Below are 24,950 nucleotides of genomic sequence, written 5' to 3'. Positions count from 1 at the left end.
AGCTGTCCTATCATTGCCAAGGCTGACTTTGTAAAAGGAAACATTCCTTTCTGTACTGAGGAAGACAATGATCCTGCAGCCTGTTTTAATGATTCTTCACACCCTATTTTAAAACCAGAAGGAACAAGGTAGCTTTGTGTCTGAGAAACACCATGTTCCAGAATTATCTGCAGTCACAAGGCACTGACGATGCTCGGGAATCCAGCAGAGGAAGGGAATGCTTGCAGATATTCTTGGTAAGTAGCCAAGTCAGTCAGGGACTCACTCTCTGCCCCAAATATTCACTTAGAATTAGCTGTTTGCCATGAAAATGTTGCTTTTGCCTTAAAAATACTATTTGTGGATGTTTTCCTAGAATTCAGTGTTGTCTGCTGAGCTAACAGAAACCTGGGTGTTTTCTATGCCAAGTGAATTCAATATAACCAAACTGTAGGAGTGATCAATTAAGGGAAAATTTTGCTTTCTAAAAACTAAAGCCTCAAACTTAAGAAATGCATAGGTTGTACGAGGACTTATGTTAATGATAATATAATGTTGTAGCACAAGACTAACTTTTCTCAAAAATAATGGAACAAAGGGGTAAAAATTTCTGGAACTGGGCACACAAGATGAGGGGCTCCTAAAACAAAGAAGACCACAGGGTCAGGAGACAGTTTAGTGGATAGTTCTAGCGCTCTGTGATGTGGGCTACTTCCCTTTCTTTCCCAGGAATATAAGCCAGACTAACTAGACAATCTGTGGGGATGCTTGTTAAAAATTAAGAATGTCAAGATGGCAACAGCAGAGTACTAAACCAAGAATGGGAGCTTTCTGAGCCCTGGTTTGATCACCAGATTGCAAACCCATGAAGCCAGGGCTAAGGAGACTCTACTTCCAAGCTCCTTTGCCAAACTCCTGGTTAATGAATTGTGAGTGATGGGAGAGATGTGTGCCACCTTGGCACAGTGAAGAGCCTCCATCTTCCTTCCCTATCTCAGTACACATGGAGTTCTTGTGTTGAGTCAGTGGAACCATCAGATTGGAGCAGTCACCATCCTGAGGAGGGCTATTCTAAAGAGTCCCCTGGGTCAAGAAAGACGTTCTTGAGTGTAAAGACACTGAGATACTGGAGTTGCTTGTTATTACAGCATTGGCTTAGCCTGTCCTTACTAATACACAGGAGAGGCCAGAAATAGAAGAAAATATCTCAGATCTGAAAAGTACCACAAAGGAAAGGAAACCAGACAGTAAAGAGCAGTGTGATGGTTCTCCAGCATTTGTTTTTCCATCAATGAAATAAGAATTCAAAAATGATCTTTAACATGTTTATAGTTCTATGCTACTTTCCCTCAACTCATTAAAACATATACATCTAAGAAGAAAGATTACATACTCTCCTTCTCCTTCAGCCAGGCAATCTCTTGGCCCATTGCCATCCCTGGGATATTCTTGAGTCATTGAACACCTCTAATACTTTCAGAAGCCAGGAGAAAAGTGTTCTCCTTAGGGCAGTGTTCAGCTCTGTAGAAAGTATCTTATCAAAAAGACTTTAATTTGTCACCATGATTGGATAGGTTTTTGATTCCAAAACCTCCAGCTGATATTAAAAGAGTCTTGTTGCTTAAAAAAAAAGTAAAATAACTGAAAATGGTCCCTTTTGTCATTGTTTCTATGTTATATAAACTTGGATATCACATTGTCTTCATAGTTGATCCTCGTTGCTCTCAAACACTGGGTTGCTGTAAGACACTCCCCTGCCACATTCTGGCATATCAGAGTCGGAGGTCTGGTTTATTGGGGGCCAACTGGGGTCATTTGCCAAGGCTCTCTGCAATATCCGATACTGGCTTTTTGACTGATAGCCAAAACATCTTTTGATTATCATCCACAGGGCTCTATTTTCAATAATGGCCTCCTGCAAAATAAAAGAGTTATTGTTTACAATCAGAGGTTGTTTCCAGAACATAGTCCTCATAAGGCACTACCACATTGACTGCTTCAATCTAGCTTGACAAAGATCTTAAGTCTCTGCCTCCCAAGGTGATTTCACATGAGAGGTCAAGGCCTCTCAAACTTTTACATTTAAGAAATGCTTCTGGAAGAGAGTTTCTGAAACAGAAATATAGCTTTAAGTAGTCTGCCTCAAGGATGAAATTTCTTTTGAATTTCATGTGTATCTTAAATATGAAGTGAAAGTCGATGAGTCGTGTCCTACTCTTTGCAACCCCAACTCTTTGCAGTCCATGGAATGCTCCAGGCCAAAATATTGGAGTGAGTAGCCTTTCCCTTCTACAGGGGATCTTCCCAATCCAGGGATCCAACCCAGGTTTCCCACATTGCAGGCAGATTCTTTACCAGCTGAGCCACAAGTGAAGCCCAAGAATACTGAAGTGGGTAGCCTATCCCTTCCCCAGCTGATCTTCCCAACCCAGGAATTGAACCGGGGTCTCCTGCATTGCAGGCAGGTTCTTTACCAACTGAACTATCAGGGAAGCAGTGAAAGTAAAGTGAAGTCGCTCAGTTGTGTCCGACTCTTTGCGACTCCATGGACAGTAGTCTGCACCAGGCTCCTCCGCCCATGGGATTTTCTAGGCAAGAGTACTGGAATGGGTTGCCATTTCCTTCTCCAGGGAATCTTCCCGACCCAGGGATCAAACCGAGGTCTCTCGCATTGTAGACAGACGCTTTACCATCTGAGCCACCAGGGAAGCAGTAAAAGCATCTAAATTCTGCAGTTTACTCCATATCACATCTATACATGATTTAATATGCTGCTGCTGATTTAATATAAATGACACTTAAAATACCAAATCGTATTGACCTTATAGAAACCAAGTATATCCCAGCATATCACTGTGTAAGCTTGAACACAGGTAAAACTGGGAATGTGGGCCACAGTTTTGGAGTTGGACAGATTTGGATCTGAGTCCCAGCTCTGACACCTACCTCCTGTGTGCAGATTAATTATCCCATCTGAGCCTCAGTGATTAGAAATGATAATTCTGTCCTTTTAGATTTGTCATTGGGATTGTATAACTCTTGTTACCAGAGAAGGCGATGGCACCCCACTCCAGTACTCTTGCCTGGAAAATCCCATGATAGAGGAGCCTGGTAGGCTGCAGTCCATGGGGTCGCTAAGAGTTGGACACGACTGAGCCACTTCGCTTTCACTTTCCACTTTCATGAATTGGAGAAGGAAATGGCAACCCACGCCAGTGTTCTTGCCTGGAGAATCCCAGGGATGGGGGAGCCTGGTGGGCTGTCGTCTATGGAGTCACACAGAGTCGGACACGACTAAAGTGACTTAGCAGCAGCAGCAGCAGCTCCTGTTACAATGCAGGGCACGACATGGCATGGCATAGCTGCCTCCCTTTACCATTCTTCTGAACTATTCATTTAATAAAGGGTTTGGCATTGCAGCCTTTTTCATATAAACCTCTAAACTTCACCTACAAATATTTCATTGCAATCCTTTTTCTAAGATAGCAAAAGATATGTCTCTTCAGAAACATTTTATGTCATGAGTTAAACTGAACCTTGAATAGAGCTCAAGTTATAACTTATAACACATAGTGCCTAAGAGGTTATCATGTTAATTTCATTGTTTTATCACGTGTGGTCACAGAGATAGACCATCTTAGAAGTTATCATGAAAGAAACAAAGAGGAAAATATGAGGGCCTAAGAGGTCCCTTAGAATTAGAACTAGTTTTGCTGTCTGTCAGTGGTATTTTTGCTAAACTGAAAGAGTTAATTCTGTAGGATTCTACAAGGAATTTTGCTAGAGATAGTGGTTTCCTAAAATCCACCCATCTTTGACATCTGAGTACACTGCTTATGGAAATCAAAGAAAAGAGCTAGTCTGAATATTCCTCTAAAAACTGATCATCTGCTGATCAGTTAAATACTCACATAGCTATCTCATCAGCATCTTGGAAACCTTAGGAAACGCCTCGCCAGACCTGTTCTTCTACATTCCCACAGCAAAGTTTTTTTGTCCTCCTTAATTAACTAGAGAACAGTAGTTCTCTTTAGAGCTAGGATAAGGTAAGATCATGGGTATTTAATTAAAGATTTTAAAATCCAACTTACATCCAGGAAATCTTAGCAGGCTTCAGACAAAACAAATCAACACACACACACACACACAGAAAGACTTTAGTGCTCTCCACCATATCTTGAACTTTGTTACAATTCTAGAATGTGATAACCTATATTACTTTGCTGCTCTGAAAGGGGAAACCAAAGAAAGCACTGAGATATTTGTCCTGTCATTCTACATTGTAAATTAGATACAGAAGGAGAAACAAAAGGAAAGCCTTGATAACACACCATTTCTTTAAAAAACAAACAAACAAGAAACAACAAAAATTTTATCACATGAACTCTTTTGACAAACAATTCAAATAATTCATGTATATCTATATACACACACACACATATATATACACTTACATATACACACAAATACATAAGTAATACAAGAAGGGCTGTTAAAACTGTCTACATTAGCTCCTCTGCCTATAAGAAGGAGGTTGTTAGATTGTGAGATTAGCAATTATAATAAGGTCTCATTCAGACTTGTTTTGTGCATACCAAATTACCCTCTCCATATGTGGGGTGGGGTGGGGGTGGGGGGTGGGGGAGTTGGGGTGGAGGTAGACAGGCTCACTTCTTAAATTTAAGAATTGAATAAACCTTTATGCTCAGTAGTGTCCAACTTCTTGTGACCCTATGGACTTCAGCCCGCCAGGCTCATCTGGTGGTGGTTTAGTTTCTAAGTCACGTCTGACTCTTGCAACTCCATGGTCTATAGCCTGCCAAGCTCCTCTGTCCATGGGATTCTCCAAGCAAGAATAATGGAATGGGTTGCCATTTCCTTCTCCAGAGGATCTTCCTAACCCAGGCATCAAACTCAGGTCTCCTGCATTGCAGGCAGACTCTTCACCGACTAAGCCATGAGGGAAGCCCTTTGCCAGACTCCCCTGTCCATGAGATTTGCCTGGCAAGAATACTGGAGTGGGCTGTCATTTCCTTCTCCAGGAGATCTTCCCAAGCCAGAGATCGAACCCATGTCTCCTGTATTGGCAGGTGGATTCTTTACCACTGAGCCACCTGGGAAACCCAATTCTATGAGATGAGTTACTATTATTATCATCATTTTGCAGATGAGGAAACAGAGACTCAGAGAAGTATAGAAACTTGACCAAAATCAGCCAGCAAGAAAGGGTGGAGCCAGGATTCAAAGTCAAGTAATCTACTCTGCAACTATATTCTTAACTGCAAATATACTGAAGGAGAATGGTTTTCTGTAGGGGGATTATGGCAGGCTTTGTTGCTTGATTACCTTACAATCCATTCCTCCTGGCTCTTCCTTGCCACCTTAAAAAAATTATAACTAGTCCAGGACAATTTGTCCAAGTTTTTGGCATAGATCCACTTTACCAGAATCCTTTCCTACTAAAACTGACAATGAGACATAGTTCTAAGCAATGAGACATAAGAGGAAGCTCACTGGTGAGCTGCAGGAAAATATTTTGTTCCCTTATAAAAGGTTCATACTTGTGAGAAAAAAAGCTTGCTGGTAACTCTTCTTCCATTTGTTTTTTACCTGCACTGAAAACAGACCTCAAACCCAGCTAACACAGCTACATGGGAGCTAAGCTGAGCACCATAAGCAACAAGCACAAATATGAAAGGTCAGTTTCTAAGGATGGTGAGACAGAAAGGTGGAAGAATGCAGGTTCCCAATAATGCCATAGAGACCCTAAACTAGATCTGAAGCCACTGGCTTCCAATCTTCTTGCTAAGTGAGTTAATAAATATCTTTATTGTTTAAACCACTGTGAGCTGAGCTTTGCTACTTGCCTAACTGATCCATGCATCAGGAAAAATTCATGAACAGGATAATACCACAGCTATGCCACAGAGGATGGGATGGTATTTCAGTACACAGAGATGGAGAAAGATGTTTGAAACAGTGGAAATAAAGTGATCATGGACAGGAATAAGATCTACACATAAGATTATCCCTTAAAGGGCAAGGGCAATCTTTTTGCAACTCCTTAAGAGGACTCTCATGGTGATGCTCTTTGATTAATCTGGTGGCTTTGGGGACCGTATGGTTTAGCATAGGGCTCTTTACTGTGGTTCCTGAGTCAGCTGCATCAGAATGACCTGGCAAGCTACTGGAAAAACTAAAACTTGTATTTACTGCAAACCTACCAAGTCAGAAATGCTGGTGGCAGGGCGGGACAATCTGTGTTCTAACAAGCCCTTCAGGGAATTCTGATGCACACTCAAGTTTGGGAGGCCCTGGTTTAGCATGTAGAGAGATGCTCCTTACCCTAATTCTATGTTCTCTTCTGCCACCAGCTCCTGCGCAGCCTTCACTCTGCTCTGTAAAGAAGGCTCTGTGCTTACAAGACACTGCAGGGACGACAGGCCCTGGGGCCCCCAGCCCGCCATGAATCCCCCCTCACTGGAACCATCCTGGGTTTGCGAGAGCAGGATGAGGACAGATGGAGTTTTATAGCTCATCCTTCTTCAAACTGGATGCCTTTTCTGGGGTGCAAACTGGATGCCTTAACTCTCCCCGAAAGAAAGCCTTAAGAACTGGAGACTTTGTCTGACAGCACTGAAGAAGCAGCGAGTAAAGCACATAGCAAGGGAAAAGGGGAGCACCAACTCATTTTACTGAGGAAATGGAGCATAAAGAATAAAACTCAGGAAAAACTTACTGTGAATCTCATTTCCCATCTGTAAAGTAAAAATGATCCAAGTTGTTCAGGGAAAGAAGCTAGACACAACAGGCCGCATATCATACCATCCCCTTTCCATGGAATGACCAGGATAGGCAAATTCATAGAGACAGAAAGCAGACTAGTTGTTAGCAGGGGGTGAAGGAGGAAAAAGGGGAAATAAGAAGCAACCACTAATGGGTATGAGATTTCTTTTGGGGTAATGAGAATGTTCTGGAATTAGAAAGTGGTGGTGGTTACACAACTCAGTGAACATACCAAAAAAACCACTGAATTGTACACTTTAAATAAGTGAATCTAATATATGTGACTCATATCTCAATTTCAAAAAATAAATTTAGTTGGCTCTCTATATGTGAATTTTAGATATGGATAAGACCTTATTCCATCCTCCCCAGCCCCACTTTACAGACAGGAAAACTAATGCCCTGTTTGGAATTCATCACAGGGAACCATCATTGCTCATGTTGCCAAGGAAGGGAGCCTCTTGCACTGCTAAACCTTTTTGGCTAAAGCTGTTCCTTTTTGGACTCCCAGAGAATGGCCCCCACCAACCCAACCAGGTATCAGCAACTCGAGGACACATACCTCCACGACAAGGGACACAATGAAATTGGAGCTCAGCATAATGACAATGTAGACCCTCCACAGGACAGGAGTGCAGAGCAGCTGGCGGGAGATGAAGTACAATCAGTTTGAAGACAAATCATGCTGCAAAAAGTTCATGCTGTTCATAGTGTACTTTTTCATAGGTTTCAAATTACATATGCAATAAGCCCATGCATAGACGTGTATGTTGTATTACATTTATATACATACATATACATTTTATATACATAAGTATGTCTATGCATCAATGCACCGAAAATATGGAAGTATTACACTCAATGATTCCAATAACTTGGGGACTGATTGTTGCTTTCTTTTATCTTCCTTCTTTCTTCTTTTTACCTCTCTGTAATTTCTAAATTTTCTAAAATATATTTGGTTATTTTGCAAAAAAAAAAAATAGTAAAAGTGTTTTTTGGGGTTTTATTAAAATTTTTATTTATTTAGCTGCATTGAGTCTTAGTTGTAGTATGTGGAATCTAGTTCCTTGTCCAGAGATTGAACCCAGGCTCTCTGTACTGGGAGTACAGTCTTAGCCACTGGACCATCAGGGAAGTCCCCAAAGTGTTTCTTGTTTACTTGCTTTGTTTTGTTTTTATGAGGGAATACAGGAATGTGGCTCTACTCCCAGGAGATTCTGAGGGTACACCTGTCAAACCTCTTCTCTGTGGTCTCATATCTCCCTTCAGCTGAGTTCTAGTTTGAGCCCTAAGTCAGGGCTTCCCCCTCAGGACCGTGCATACAGCTTCCCAGGCTGTGTCATGACAAGGCTTCTCACCAATGCAGAAATCAGAGATGAAACAGGTTGTCACTACCTATCTTTTGCCCCTCTTTCTCTCTATCTTCCCTGACCCCTCCCCAGGCACATAATACTTACATATTCATGTTGAATGAATTAACAAATGAATGAATGAGTGAATGGAAGCCAAGTATACTCTTACGCACCTGGCGCTGCCTCATACGCTGCCTTATACTTTGGTGAGGATAAAAGGTGTACAATTCTATGAAGGGCAGTGATATTAAAATTCAAAGTTCAAATCCATTTCAAGGAATTTCTCTTAGAGATATACATGGCTGAAATAATATATGTGTAAAGTTATTTTATTTGCTGGTAATAGTAAAAAATTAGAGGCAATTTAATGTTTGTCAATAGGGGACTCATATAAATTATGGTATACATAGATAGACATTGAAATACTACATTAGAATAAGAAAACATCATGTGCTAATATGCAACAAGCACCAAAATATACTGTTACATGAAAGAGCGAAGTGCAGGATTGTGTGTGTGGTTGTGGAAGCCGTGAAAATGCTTCACCTGGATCTCCTGCTGCTTGGAGGACAAAAGGCAAACCCTCCAACTACCAGCATGCTTAGAATCTACCACCATACTCACTCTGTGACCACACTCTGCATGCATGGTCTGCTCAGAGTTAATAAGTGAGGACCCCAGGGCTTCTACCCACACGCATTCTTGTGAGACACCTCTGATGGGCAACTTTGGCTTGACTTTCCTGGAATTGTGCTGCAGTCTGAAACTTGACTCGTTCAGCTCACCTTCCATCTCTCTGTCCTTCAGAGGGATCAGACTCATATCATAGTGTGGCCCCCTCCCGCCTTCACTGGCTGCCTAATCCCCTCCCTCTATGGGTAATTTCTCCAACAACTTTCTTGTACATCTCATCTCACCTGGACATCTCCATATCAGACGATTTGGACAAATATAATAGTTTGCTATTATTTGTGTAAAAATGTGGTAAAATATACCTTTAAGAAATGTATATATACATGTGTATAATACAGATCCAAAAGTATGCAAAGTAAACTGGTGTTACAAGTTGTCTCCACAGAGAGGGAATGGTAACCCGGGAACAAGGATGACAAGGGAGATTTTCACTACACAATTTCTCTAACTTTTGAGTTTTAAACTATGAGAATGTTTTCTCTATTTTAAAAAAAATTATGAATTTTAAAAAAAATGAGCAATAACTAGGTTGCAAAGCAGCATGATTCCATTTAAAATAAAATGAACTTCATAACTCAGTCAAATATACATTTATAATATATGAATTTTCAAAGATGGAAGGATCCACTCAATAATGTTATAATTTTCCTTACCTGCATAGTTTCATTATATAAAATGTATGCATAATTTTATGAAATAATAAAAAAATTATTTTAATGTGAGAAATAATTCTTTGCAGAATCTTTTGAAGTCATGCAAAAGAGTCTTCACTATTTTGTTGTTGTTTCGTCACTAAATTGTTTCTAACTCTTTGAGATCCCATAGACTGTAGCCTACCAGGCTCCTCTGTCCATGGGATTTCCCAGGCAAGAATACTGGAATGGGTTGCCATTTCCTTCTCCAGGAGCTCTTCCTGACCCAGGGATCAAACCTGTGTCTCCTGCATTGGCAGACAAATTCTTTACCGCTGAGCCACCAGGGAAGCCCCCTTATTATTAAAGAGTGTAACTAAATTCAACATGTCCCAACCTGTAATTTCTGCAGGATTAAGGAATTTTAACTCACTTACAAGGCTGGTAGGCAAAGACCATTTATCTCCATGAGTACCTAATCTAGTTCATGAATACAATTGCACTGTTAACTACAGTAATACAATTATAAAAATGAAAAACTGAATGTAGATATTAGCGTCTAAGTCAGATGTCACTGTGGGCTTGTGAAGGTATTGCTGGTTTTGAATGCACTGTGTACTTTAAAGGCTTGTCTACATTTAGGAACCTGATCTACAATGATCAGTCATCAGTCATTGCCATTATGTACCATTCACTATGCTAGGCACTGGAAATACAAGAATGAATAAGATGGGATCTTGGCCCTCATGAACTTATCTTTGAGATGGAGAAGCAGAAAGGAAATTTTGCAAAGAACTAAAAGCTCAGTTCCTTTTATCATCTCTTCTGTATTCTATTTATTGGTCTAAAAGACATTTATTAATGGTTAACTTCTGATTCAAAAGAAGAAAAAGTTAGAATAAATCAATATATACATTTTCCCTTGCTTGACTATGTAAAATTTCTGTCTCTTATAGAGTTCCAAAGTTGTCTCAAAATTACAAAATGTAAGAGAGTTCTTGAGATAGGATATGGATCTTTGAAAAGTTTTGAATACGTTTAAGTATGTACATACAGAAAAACATGTTTTAAAGATGTTTTTAAAAGATGTAAATACAAATTTGAGAACTAACCCCAAAATTGTTACAGGCAAAACTGTTTAAACAGCTTCAAAACAAAACCATTTAGGAAAAATTCTCTCACATTTGAAAAAGGAAATGTATAAATTGAATTTCCAATCTTACAGTGATCTTTTAAAGGTAAAGTGTTCAATGTTTTTTAAATACTTGAAGTCAAGACTAAACAGAATTTCATCTCCTGACTAGTTTAAATTAAAAAAGTGAATAAATTCAGCATTCTTTTTAACCCTCCCATCTCAAAAGAATAATAGGTGTCACGAATCCATGTCAATTGCAATTGCAGCCCAGTTTTTGAAGTCAGGATTTTATATAACTATAAAATATCACCATATCCCAGAGATAAGACTTACATCCAGGCACCTATATAATTCTGGAATATCAGCAAATAGAATGAATAGACACACACTCAGCTGTACGACCAGCACAAGGACAAATATATCTGAGGAAATAAGAATACAAGTTATCATTTAGAGAAATCTAAGTAGAAAGTCTCACATTCATTGACAGACATATACTGATTAACGCTGCTTAGATTTACTTGATTTCTTCATCCAAATAAGCATAATAGATGAAAAGTACTCATTTCTATGAAATGAGTCTCACTTCTACAATTTTTTGCATGCCTTTGAGTTAAGTGGAAATTTTAGCATGCTTGCTATATGTTTTAATTAATAAAAATGGGAAATAACAGCATACAGGGTAATATTGACAAAATATGTTTTCAATAAATGCCTTGGGGATATCCAAATCTCTTTAATGCAAATCATTTGCAAATACAAGTCCTTTTCTGGAAAAAGGGAGGTCTGTAAATAAACAGGACAGCACCAGCAGGAAATGTTTAAATTGCAGTCATGTGCAGGTCAGCACTCCACGGGTTCCTCACCCCAAGAAGAGCAAAATAACTTTCTCTGAACAGAGGATATTGAGTCTTCAAATTGTGCTTCTACATTTTCCCACTTAGAGAGGGAGTGATGCTGTATAAATATATGTCTCTTACCAGATCACTCATGTCTCCTAACATGCTCCCTCACCCCCAGCCCAGACTGTAAGGAGATGAGAGGTACTTTGGTCATCAGCCTCAGTGATCTATAGTCAAGATCCCCCAGGCTGAACCTGCTCCCAGAACTGCCAATCACACAGACCACCTGACTATTGTACTGTACACGTCATAGCCATGTCCAATTGAGTGCTGTAATCGTTCTTCTCACATCCTCTGAGATGAATTCTGATAAGCAGAGAATTAAATGCGTCTTCCCAACTGGTGGTAAAGAATCTGCCTGCCAGTGTAGGAGATGCAAGAGACGCAGTTTTGATCTCTGGGTCAGGAAGATCCCATGGAGAAGGAAATGGCAACCCACTCCAGTATTCTTACCGAGCATATCCCATGCACAGGGGAGCCTGATGGGCTACAGTTCACGGGGTTTTACAGAGTCAGACACGACTGAGCACACACGCACAAGGTTCCCAATTCAGAGTGATCCCATGAAAAGATACCTAGAGACATTTCTAGTGAGGGGAAGAGGTGGATTAAGAAATTCTAGAATTTTATGCAGCTTTGACGGAGGAAGCAAAGGACCAGGAGATGAGGCTGCATGTGTTTACAGAGCCCTGGAGTGGAAGTCAGAAGACCCTAGATGAGCACCAACTCTGAACTGCACCTCGAGCGAGCCAGGCATGTCTGTTCTCCTCTCCAAAGAATGAGCTCTCTCCTCTGATTTGGTATAATTCTACTCACAGTTTTTGTATGTGGGCTGCCTAAATGGTTTTCCTTTAGAGAAGACAAGAGCCACAATGATGCAGTTGATTGTTCCCAAGAACCATATAGTAGTGTTCTCAAAACTTGTGAAGACACCATTAGTTCCATTCTTTACTGGAGCAGTTGGTGAAACGGTTAACTTTGAAATGGTGTCATTTTGCACTGTGCAGGCACTAAAAAGGAAACCGAAAAGGCTAATGAAGTGAGATGACAAGCCCTTCTGAAGCATATGTATTTACATGACTCTGTGCCCCCCAAGGCTTCTATAATTGCCTACACTTTGGGAAGAATATACTGAAAAGTGCAACAGGAAGAAATGAGCATGTGTAGACCTGTATTTTGGCTAGATGAATAAATGATAGATAGATAAACAGGTTCAAAAAGTTACTTATTCAATAAATTGGGCATGAATCATGTATTAAACCTATGTGGGAGGAAAAGATGTAAGTCATGACTCTTTCCTCTGTTTGCTTAAGATTTCTGAACATTTACAAGAAGAATGACTGTACAATCGATTGTCCAACAGGCACAGATTTCAATAGGAAAGGAAAAAATTTAACCATTTCATTGAATTATCAAGCTTAAAATAGGGCTACCTAGCTAAACTATAATGTATGCTCACCTTAGATATAAAAGATGGTCATAGTTCAATATCATACAAAATGAGTAAAGAGAAATACCAATGAATGAAGCCACCAAACAGTGCTACAGAGACACACACTCTGCATGCCAAGGGCATTAAGGAAGCCAAAACCTTTAACAGAATGAAGATCTATTTGCCTCTCGACACATGGGCCAGATGATGTTTGATAGAAGTTGGAATGCGAGAATCTAAGGCTGTGATCTTACCTGTGTATCCCCAAGGAATACCAAGGCTGCCTCTGAACCAGAATGAAGCCCACAATGTGCATGGCGAGGCTGAGAAGAATGTTGAGAATCACGGAGAGCAGCAGAGGTGGGGAGATCAGCCGTCCTGCTGGTCTGAAAGGCACCAGCTTGGGATAGGCACCATTCAAATTCACTACAAAATAAATTCAGGTTTTATATGGTATATGACAGGAGGCAGTTTTTGTATTTTTCATCAGAAGTATGGTATAACTTCTTGGTCCCACGTATTTAAAGAAACTGACAAATTGGAATATATCACAAACAGAAGGAATAAAACAATGAATGCATGCAAACTTAAGTCATATGAGGAATTCTTAAAAGAGAAGACATAGAACAACCACAAGATACCTTTTTTTCCCCCTAATGAATAGGCAAACTATTAAATTATAGATGAGGAAGTGATGAAATGAGCACTCTCATATACTGCTTGTGGAAACATAAATTGACACAAAAATACCTTCTGCAGGGCAATTTGGCAATAAATATGAAGAGACTGAAAAATGTTCATAACTTGCGACATTACTATTCCACTTCTGGAAATTTATCCTAAGCTAAAAACATAGAGATGTAGGAAGATGTTCACCACAGCATTGTTTACAATAAATTGTGGTACATCTCTACAATGAAACAACATGTAATCACTGAGAAGTAGTGCTTTCAACTACTAATAGCAAAACAAGGCATGACATTAGCAAAATGGCAGATTAGGTGGTTCCAAGATCTCATCCCTCCACAGAAACATTGAAAGACAAAAGGAAGGTGTCAGGACCAGCCTTGTCAGAACTCTGAAAAACAGACAAAAGTCTCCAGCAACCAAGCAGATGCTGAATCAAGAAAAAGATAGCTTAAAAATGGGAGGAAAGCTTTGTGCCATTTTCTACTTGCCCTTGCCCCACTCCCTCCTTAGTTTACTGGCAACCTTGAACAAGGTTGTCTGCATTCCCAGCAGGGGATCCTGGTCCCTGGTTACAGAAGGGAAAAGCAAACTTTATAGACAAGTAATTATGTGTGTCAGTTCTAACCTGTCTGGGGACTACCTGAGGACTGTGCAAGGTGTTCGTCTCTCTTTCATCTAATACAAAACTTAGTAAAGGCAGAAAAGCACCATACACTCCTTGAAAACATTGTAAAGCTAACAAGCTACCCACAGTCACAGGGAGCAAAAAATTGCAGTTGAGACATAAGATAACCATTTGTGGCTTAGAAAGAAAAGTTAAGGAGCATTTATTTGGAAAATTACAGTATTCAAAAGTACTTGTGCCTTTGGAGAATGTAGAAAGTCATGTGCATGCCAAAATGAATGGTCAGGAAAGACCAGAAAAGACCTGAAGGTTTTAAGCCTGAAAAATCACTCAACTCAGCACAAGCTTGGTCATGTGTTGAAGTGCCTCAGTACAGAGCCAGTCTGCAATACTGGGAGAGGAATTTCTTTGTTCATGTCATGGGATTCAACTCATGGATATTTCCATCAAAATATTAGTTGAACAAAAGCTAAAGCAATAGAGATTTTATTGACCATGTGTGACAACTGATCCAAATCTTTGAAAAATAGTTTAGAAAAGTTACTAAATAAATGGACTACTAAAGCCATCAAAAAGCAGCAAAACAAAAAACATCAAGACTTAGGGAAGGGAAAGAATCTGATTCCAGAGTTACAACATTAGAATATTTAATGGAATAAGATAAACTGACAAATTATTTCTGAGAAATCCCAAACATTGGACTTACTGGGAAAAGACTCTAAAATAACTGTCTTTAATATGCTTAAAAGCTAAACAAAGTCAGTCAAATAATATATGAGCAAAAGGAGGGTATTAATAGAAATTTTAAAATGAAGCAAAAAGACATTCTTTTTAAAGAACCCTTTTTAATAAGTTCTCTTTATTGACATACTCATTTTTGACATCAGTAAAGGTAATTACTTAGACAAATATAAAATCCTATATTATTCCAATTTTGTCTTTTAACCTCATTTTTTTATTCCTACATTATCTAAAAGACAAATGCCAAAAAAAATTAAAAATAAAAGACAAATGCATAGAAATAATTATATATGTATGTTACTGAGCACAAAATGGATAAAGATTTAATTTGTAATAACCATATAGAAGGAGACAGAGCTATAAAGCAGGAGTTTTTGCCTGCTACTAATGTTAATGTACCTATTCAACTAGATTGTCATACATTTAGCTTATTACATGTAATCCCCATAATTATATATTATATAATAAAAGATCTACAGTTAGCATCACACTCAAGGGTGAAAGATTGAGAACTTTCCCCTTCAGATCAGGAAGGAAACAAAGATGCCCACGTTCACCATTGCTATTCAACATTGCATTGGAAATTCTATCTAAAGCAATTAGAGAAGAAAAATAGATAAAAGCCACTCAAATTGAATGAAAGAAGTAAAACAATCTCTACTCACAGGTGATGTGATCCTATATTTTGGAAATCCCAAAGAATCCACATGAAAACTACTAAAGTTAAAAAATGAATTCAGCTATGCTGCAGGATCAACACAATAAAAAAAAAATCAATTGTGTTTGAACACATCAACATAAATGGATAAACAAGATGTGATATATACATATATATAATGGAATACTATTCAGCCATAAAAAGAATGAAGTTCTAATGCATGCTACAACATAGGCGATATGAAAGTATTATGTTGAGATAAGCCAGAGACAAAGGGACACATATTGAATGGTTCAACTTATTTGAAACATTTTGAACTGGCAAATTTATAGAGACAGTGAGTAGAGCAGAGGTTATGAGAGACTGGATAGAAGGGCAATATGAATTATTTCTTATTAGGTAAAGAGCTTCTGTTCAGGATGATGCAAAATGAGAAATAGATAGTGGTGATGGTTGAACACTGTTGTGAAGGTAATTAATGTACCTGAATTGTATACTTAAAATGATGAAAATGGCAAATTTTATACTATGTATAATTTAATACAATCAAAAAGGTTGAAAATATTTAATGACATTAAAAAGTGGGCATAAAGGTAAACAAAAAGAATCAGGATGCAAAATAATATAGAAAACATAATTCAAATACATGTATATGTATAGACATATATATGACATATATATGAAGGAAATATGTCAAAATGCCTCCATTGGTTAGCTCTGGATAGTAGAATATAGGTGGATTTCGTCTTTGTTATATCTTGTAATGTTTTCCATTTTATTTTCACAATGAATTATATTAGTTAATTATATTAATCAATCATAAAAACATTAAAGAGTCAAGTATATTTATCAAAAAATAGATAAAAATCTGGAAATGTTTGTTATGGGCAAGAGAAGAATCACAAAAAGAAAATGAGAGCTGTTTTCAAATATCTGAAGGACTATTTCGGCAGAAAAATCAGATTATTCTCTGTCTTCCCAAATGGCAGAACTGAGAACTGAGATGGGTGAAAGTTACAGAGAGACAGAGCTGACTTGATGTGAAGGATTACTCTGTTAACAGTAAGGACTGTCCAAGAATGTTCTTATGGTAGATTTAACAAATATTTAATGAGCTCCTCTGACGTGTCAGGCACTGTCAGAAGTACTGGGAATACAGCAGTGATCAGGGTAGATCAGGTGCTGTTTTCATGCAGTGTACACACTGAGAGAAGGAAAGCAGGCAAAAAAAGATAAAAACAGAGATTAATGCCATAATTTCAAACTGCAGAAAGCAGCATGAAAACAAAGCAGAATGAGTGATGGAGAATAACTGGCTTGGTCACTGTTTAAATGACCTTTCTGAGGTGGTGACATTTAAGCTAAGATCTGACTCTAAAGAAAAAGCCAAAGCCATAGGCAGTTCTACTGGGAGAGTATTTTAGGCAAAGAAAATGGCAAAAAAAAAAAAAAAGATGCTGAGGTGACCACAGTTGGCAAAGTTCACAAGACAGAAAAACCAGGGTGTCTAGAACAAGGACCTGAGTTGCAATATGGTTAGAGGTGAATTTAGAGAAGTAGGCAGGAGCCGGCTCATGTAAGATTTCAGACTTGGTGGAAATAGAAAGGATGACAACAAAATTTACATGTAAAAAAAGTAACACTTTTACTATTGTGTAAAAGGTAAATTGGGGTGAAGAGAAAGCAGCGAGAGTGGAAGCAAGATCAATTGTGAGGGTTATCACAGAAATCCTTAAGTGAGGTGACATGGCTTTGTGACCATAGCTACACTGGGGATGGCAAGCAAGGAGGCAGGATATTTTTTGGAGGCAGAGGCAACAGGAATTGCAGATATATTATATGTAAAGGTGAAGAAAAAAGGAAAATTAAGGATGACTCTGGGTCTTCAATTTGAACAACTTGCTAGATTGTGGTATTATTTTAATAGAATGTAGATTTCACGAGGAAAAGAATTTTTATTTTTTTTCCACTGAAGTATTTTAATTGCCTACTACAGTAAGTAGTACAAACCAGATACTCAGTAAATATATAATAATTTGTTGACTCTCAGGTCTGATGAAATAAAATGTTCTGTTTGGGCCTCTGAAGTCTCCATACTGTTAAATAGCTAAGATTAGATGCTTAGCAGCTGCATTTCCAGAGCTTGGGATAGACATCAAGGCTAGAGACACAAATTTGGGATTCATCATCATATGGATGACATTAAATTCATAGAGTTGGCTGAAATCACTTTGGGGATGGTGTAGATTGAAAAGACAAGAGAACCTAAGAACACGCAAGCCTTGGAACACTCTGAAAGTCAGAGCACAGGTAGGTGGCACAGTGGTAAAGAATCTGCCTGCCTATGCAGGGTACGCAGGAGATGCAAGTTTGATCCCTTGGTCAGGAAGATCCCCTGGAATAGGAAATAGCAACCTCCTCCAGTATTCTTGCCTGGGAAATTCCATGGACAGAGGAGCCCGGCAGGCTACAGTCCATGGGGTCGCAAAGAGTTGGACACGACTAAGCGCACATAAACACACACACACATACTTTAAGAAGCAGAGGCCAGCAAAAGAAATGGGGAAGCTGTATTCTTTAAAGCAACAGATAATTCAGGAGTAAGTGGCATCACAAAAACCAAGAGAAGAAACCTTTTAAAGAAGGAGAGTGCTGTTGAGAGATTCAAGTACAATGAGGAAAGAGAAGTGATCAGTATTGTTGACAGCAAGGAAGTCCTTGGTGGACTTGACAAGAGCAGTGTTGGGGAAGTGGCAGCAGAGGTGTGGATAGTACACAATGGTTGCTCTCCTTGAGTATGTTCTCTGAAAGCAGAGCTTTTGAACAAATTTTTTTAATGATGAGTTGGTGTGATAGCTGTTAATATGATGATGAGAAGGTATTAGAGGAAATAGTGTGAAAGCAAGTCCAGGAGCCATGTGGAAGAGGCAATCTAAGACTGGTACATCTTTTTAAATGAAGTATAGTTGATTTAACAGCGTTGTATTAGCTAGTACAGCAAAGTGGTTCAGTTATACACACACACATACACATATACATTTAAAATTCTTTTCCATTATACGTTATTATAAGATATTGAGTACAGTTCCCTGTGCTATACAGTAGGCCCCTGCTGTTTACCTACTTCACATACAATAGTGTGTATATTCGGGTATTTTTGAATGTATGAGTAATGTGGACCCTCCCAGCCAGTGGTGGCTAGAGCCGCTCATACAAGACCACAAGAGCCAACTGTGGCGAAGTTCAAAAGTCAGTTATTAAACACAGCCATTATTAAAATAAAATTATATAAAAGAGCAAGTAAATAAATATCTTAAAAACAAAGATAATGAATACTCAAAACTGACAACGTCGCAATGATTTTACTACAATGGCACCCCACTCCAGTACTCTTGCCTGGAAAATTCCATGGACGGAGGAGCCTGGTGGGCTGCAGTCCATGGGGTTGCTAAGAGTCGGACACGACTGAGAGACTTCACTTTCACTTTTCACTTTCATGCATTGGAGAAGGAAATGGCAACCCACTCCAGTGTTCTTGCCTGGAGAATCCCAGGGATGGGGGAGCCTGGTGGGCTGCCGTCTATGGGGTCTCACAGAGTCGGACACGACTGAAGAGACTTAGCAGCAGCAGCAGCAGCATTATCATTGTTCTTGAAGTTAACAATGGAGATTGAACTTAAAAGTGTGTCACATCTGTAGCCATTACATCATGAACAATTGTTTTTTAACTGAGGAAATATCCTTCCAGTTTTCAAGAATTGTTAGTCAAATTAGCAAACAAGTTGCTCACATGACTGATGGGATGTGATTAAAGTTTCACCATAAGGCTTTGTTGTTTCGCTCATTCAGGAAAAGAAAAACATCAACCAACTATTGATGGTTGATAAACCATCAAGAGTTTATCATCAACTAAACATCATCAACCATCACATTGGAACTATTTCAGTCATCAATCACAACTGTATAGTGACTAAGGATACAAGATTTTGATGAAACTCAGTTAAAGCATTCTGTGAGAATCAACTGGTTAAATGGAATTTGCAAGAAAGAGTAATGTATATTTTATTACTATTTGTTAATTGTTCACTACTTATTTTCTTTTTAGTAAAGCTCATAGTAAACTTATATGCATGAAAGTGATAGTCCCTCAGTTGCATCTGATTCTTTGCAACCCCATGAACTGTAGCCCATCAGGCTCCTCTGTCCATAGAATTCTCTAAGCAAGAATACTGGAGTGGGTAGCCATTCCCTTCTCCAGGGGATCTTCCCGAGCCAGGGATCAAACCTCCATCTCCTTTATTGCAGGCAGATTCTTTACTGCCTGAGCCTCCAGGGAAGCCCAAACTTATATGCATATGCATGTGTGTGTGTGTGTGTGTATACCTGAAGTGGAGTGAAAGTCACTCAGTCGAGTCTAAGTCTTTACGACCCCATGGTCTATATAGTCCATAGAATTCTCCAGGCCAGAATACTGGAGTGGATAGCCTTTCCCTTCTCCAGGGAATCTTCCCAACCCAGGGATCCAACCCAGGTCTCCCTCATTGCAGGCAGATTCTTTACTGGCTGAGCCACAAGGGAAGCCCAAATTTATATACAATTTTTGAAGAGCTGGTTGGTAAATATTTGCCAGGAAACCACTGCCTCCCACCAAGCAGCAGCACAGGTTCAGAATCCAAATCCATTCCACTGAATGTTAGAATCTGGCTGATTGAAACAAAATGGCGGTAGCATTAGAGATGGCAGTGGACAGATTTGGTCTATTCAACTACTTGGGAAGTTTGACAATAAAGGGGACAGCAGTGTATGGTGGATTTTGGGTCATGGAAGAGCTTCTTAAAGAAAGAAGATACAAAAATATATATGTATACACTGACTGGAATGATCAAGCCAACCAAAGAAAAGTTGATGGTGGAAAAAAAGATTTTTTACAGAAACAAAATCCTTTAGGAGGTAGGGGCAGGTAGGATTAAAAGTACAAGTGGAACCGGTGGCATTCATATGTAACAGAGAAAAGCAGAGAATATGGTCAAGATGACGGTTAGTGGTCAGGTTGGGGAAAAAATCCCACATCAGGGAAACTGGGGAGACAATTCACATATTATGGATAGTCGGAGGTGGTGGGTGAGAGTAGCGTAATGGCAAGATTACATTTAATCTCCGTTCTAAATCCTGAGAGGCTAGGATTGGAAATGGAAACCATGAAAGCCATTTAGCTTCTATAAATTGGGCACATTTGGACCATAACTATACTTAAAAGCACATGGAAGACAGTGTTCCTGATTTTCAAAGTGCTTTTTTTCATTTTAAATGTTTAGCGACCCTTTATAGAAGCTCTATATTTTGTGGAAAACAGTAAAATAACTAGCCAGCTTTTCCTTGGATAACACTTTCTTTCAACGCTTAAAACTGAAGATTGTTTCCTCTTTCTCTCCCTGCAGACTATATCCCTTTGAGAACAAGGCACGCGTCACTGCTGCTATAGCGACTGCCTCTCATGGTGGACCAACCCTGCAGGCAGAGAGGGACACAGGTGCAGGGCAGCATCTCCGAGAAGAAAATTTAAAAGATGTCTTACTTGTTACACCAATAATAGTTGTAATGGCCAGATCCTGGAACAGAAACTGGTAATTTGAAAGGTTGTTTGTCTCCTGAAAATAAAAATGAAAGTGGCTCAAAACAGTTAGAACCTTCTGGATGAAATCTGATATAAACGCACTCATTTTCTCGTGGCAACATAGGATTTTCAATTAGAAGACCAAGGCGATATGGTCAGGGGCATGGTCATGTCAGCAAGAGTATCAAAGACAAGCCCGTGAACTTCTCCCTAATCAGAAGGGACACCGCTGTGTGCTTTCTGGGCTGGTCCTTTGAACATCTCTGTTACTCCTTGTTGAGGGGAACACCTCACTCTACCAGATTCATCTCTTCTCTCTGTTCTACTTGTTATCAGAAAGATTGGAGTTTGGTCTGGCACAACAAAATAGGACTTTCTAAATGGTAAATGAGAAATGGGGTGATCTTACCTAAATTTCATCAAGGGAAAATAAGAATAACTAAACCCATGATTTGCGTTCTCGGGTGTAGAAAGTCCTGATAAAGCATGCTGATATTCTTAAGAAAAAAATATTCAGGTATTATTGATTTCAAGGAACTTGCTTCCTTGCCCCCCAACCCCTTCGTGAAAAGGCAATGAGTACCCATTATCTCTACTTTTAACTCTACTTTTGAGGATAATGAGTTACTGGGATTCCAAAATATGGCCAGATTTCTGTAACCAGCCTTTCTTTTTTCAGCCCATTCATCAGTGAAAGGAAAAGGACTTATATAATCTGAAAATAACAGAAGTAAAACCTTCAACCCAGGAGCAAGAGGGTAAGACATAGAGGTGAATCTGGATACCTTCAGCACAAGTAGAATTCCCTTTCTCAGGGTTAGTCAATAGAAGAAGCCTATAGGTTGAATTCACAAACAGGTATGTCTTTTCTTTGATATTTTGTTAAATACTAAAAGCTATCACAAGATCTATGTACTTTGGGGGATATGATATGCCTATTTTCAAATCCCTATATTCAAGGAATCAGTGATATGCTGCTTTGTACTAACTTATGAAAGTCAATTGCTAAATTTTCAGGAATTTAGTAAGTTAGTTGTTGTGTGTGCTTAGTCGCTCAGTCATGCCCGACTCTTTGCGACCCTATGGACCATAGTCCATCAGGCTCCTCTGTCCATGGAATTCTCCAGGCAAGAATACTGGAGTGGGTTGCCATTCCCTTCTCCAGGGGATCTTCCCAATCGAACCCTATCTCTCACATTGCAGGTGGACTCTTTACCGTCTGAGTCACCAAGGAAGCCTGAAATATCCTATTTGTACTCTTTCTTTAAAAGGCATTGCAGATTGAAAGTGACCACTACTTTTAGCTCTCACTAACCAAGAGACTAGGTCCCAAGTCATACCCAGTAGAGCAGCAGAACACCAACATATTGAATCATGCTGTACAAAGCCATGTACTTAAACATGCAAAATGAGGTGACGAGAGCTGCACGGCCTTCCCTGCATGAGAAAAAAAATGAGAAAGTAATGAAATGAAAATCACAGGAGGAAATGAGGTCAGTTATCCTGTGCTGTTCAGCTGAGCTCAGAAGAAAAAATCAAAGCCTGATAATTTGATTGTTTGTCTAACAGACTGGACAGTCTTAAGTCAGTGGGAATCAGTGGTCAGTATGCCAGATTTTCAATGAAGACTAATTCCAGTCCAAGGTCCACCAGCCTTTGGTCGAGCTTTAAAGCCCAGATATGGAATTACTTTTGTCCTGTCTGTGAGCATTATTTCAGCTCCGAGTCAGGAGACTTGAGAAATAGTCCCAGAGTTCATAATTATTCACTAATGTGACTTGGAAGTTCATTTTCCTCCTCTTGGTCACAGTTTCTTCATCCGTGAACTAAGAAATTTAAATAAGATTGCAGGTTTGGGGGCTATTTTCATGCTCCAGGTGCTAAAGGGGTTTGGCAAACATCTCATTCAAATTTCATTTGGCAGTCCCAACTTTTTCTAAAACTGAACTAAAATAATATGCACACTCAAATAAGGCTTGCATCCAACTTAAAGAGACTGGAATCAATGAGCATGTTCATTTGTGTTACTGTTAATTGATTTTGAGTAAATGGTATAAATTTAAAGCTTAAAATAGATTACTTATCAAATATCACTTTTATCTCTTTCATTTTGGGAAAAAAAGAAGAATTTAAATTTACTTCTGGTTGGAATAGTTTCCTGGGATTCCAAAACCTGATCCTCAAATCAAACCTTTTCCTGTATCAGGGCTTTGCTGCTGTAGTTAACTCCACCTAGAAGGTGGTTTCTCCTCCTCCCTCACCTCCTGAGAAAGGCGCCCCGACACAACCACATCTGAAGAAATTGATTCCATCACCTGAGCTATCTCATGACTTTTCACACTACTCCTGATTTATCTGTGTATGTGTTATTGTCTGGCTTCTTCATCAGAAGAAAGCTTTGTGAGATCAAGGAATGTTTGATTTATTTGCTTTTGGATTCCCAGTGCCTCCAACAGTTCTGGGTACCGAGTCCCTGCTTTATAAATATTTGTCAAGTGCATGAATACATTTTTTTAAATGGGGAGTAGCTAATCAAAACATTATTTTAATGTGGTGGAAAGAGTATGACATTTGTACATAAAACATATTGAAGCAAAATTAATTCTAATACAATCTTCAATCTTATATGGCAGTGAGCTTGGCTACATGAAGTTCTCAGAGTCTCAAGTTCTTTGTTTGTAAAAGAAATAATGACCATCCCTACAATCCCAGGCTGGCACTTCATAAACTGTAAACACATACTAGTTATAATAACCAAAAGCAGCCACAATGCTCACCATCTCTATTATTCAAACAAAACGCAACAGAAGTACATATTCTGGGATGGGGGAGGAGAACGAAGCACCAAGGGAAACTGTAGTAGAAGCAGCAAAGAGGAATAAATATTCTGGAAACTGGGGATAGGAAGGATATTCCAAAGAAGTTTAAAGACACAAGAGGAAAGGAAGACAGATAGGGAGGAGAGGGTTTCTGTAAATCCTCCATTAAGAAAGTATCTAAGGAGATACATTCAAAACAATACTAACAGTATGACTACCATTTTCAAAGCAGCAGCAAGTTCCAGATTCCAATCTTCTAAAAATAATCTGTTCAGTGGTTTTCATTAGAAATGCCACTGCTTTCCCAGGAGGTAAATCCACCCCAAAGTAGAATCTTTGCTTTCTCCCACAAAGCACGCTTTCCACCCAGGGACACACATTTCCCCTGGTTTTTGCAGAATAAAGGGATCTACACCTAAAAGTCAAGAGAGGTTAAAACAATGCTGGAGGAAAGTACCTACTTACTTGATAAGATGAGGTACACATTCAATGTTTGGAGTTTTGGAGGTAAAAGGCGAAGCCACAGACGCCTCCTGCTCTGATAAAGAGACGCCCACATGAGCCATTTTCAAAGCCTGAAAGCAAAGAGTCAGCTTACTGTCTACTCACATACATCTCTCCTGAGGCTGCATAAGAAAGGCTAGTTAATCTGGCCACAAGGTGGCTTGTAGGCCCAAGCTCTGGCCAGAAGATGATTATACTTTGCTCTGCTTACCACATAAGAAAGGATGTCACTCCGACACCTAGCCAAAGAAGTTCAGGCTCTGGAGCCAAATTCTACTCCATTCAGTCCATACTGGTCATTGAGTCATTGTGTGGCTCTGGTCCAAACCTTCCCAAATCCTCCCCATCAGTTTCTCCATCAAGAGGAATGGAGACGGTACATAAC

The 24,950-nt window shown here is 39.2% G+C and overlaps 1 protein-coding gene across 3 annotated transcripts in view; it reads right to left on the bottom strand.

Moving 5' to 3' along the window:
- Positions 1 to 1,239: 1,239 nt before the first annotated feature.
- Positions 1,240 to 24,950, bottom strand: part of ATP13A4 (ATPase 13A4) — a 123,421-nt gene continuing 99,710 nt past the window's right edge. For 2 of the 3 annotated variants that reach the window (XM_061412668.1, XM_061412678.1), the window contains 8 exons: positions 24,527 to 24,636; positions 22,583 to 22,679; positions 21,204 to 21,276; positions 13,169 to 13,340; positions 12,299 to 12,492; positions 10,914 to 11,002; positions 7,328 to 7,408; positions 1,240 to 1,894 (listed from right to left, as the gene is read on the bottom strand). In XM_061412668.1, the coding sequence (XP_061268652.1) occupies positions 1,682 to 1,894; positions 7,328 to 7,408; positions 10,914 to 11,002; positions 12,299 to 12,492; positions 13,169 to 13,340; positions 21,204 to 21,276; positions 22,583 to 22,679; positions 24,527 to 24,636 (1,029 nt within the window). In that variant the 3' untranslated portion in view covers positions 1,240 to 1,681. The remainder of the gene's footprint in view (positions 1,895 to 7,327; positions 7,409 to 10,913; positions 11,003 to 12,298; positions 12,493 to 13,168; positions 13,341 to 21,203; positions 21,277 to 22,582; positions 22,680 to 24,526; positions 24,637 to 24,950) is intronic. The other variant, XM_061412685.1, reaches the window with a different exon arrangement.

This window comes from Bos javanicus, chromosome 1 (assembly GCF_032452875.1).
Source record: "Bos javanicus breed banteng chromosome 1, ARS-OSU_banteng_1.0, whole genome shotgun sequence".
Lineage (NCBI taxonomy): Eukaryota > Metazoa > Chordata > Mammalia > Artiodactyla > Bovidae > Bos > Bos javanicus.
The sequence above is the reverse complement of the archived record's forward strand: the minus strand, read 5'-3'. Positions and strand labels throughout refer to the sequence as shown.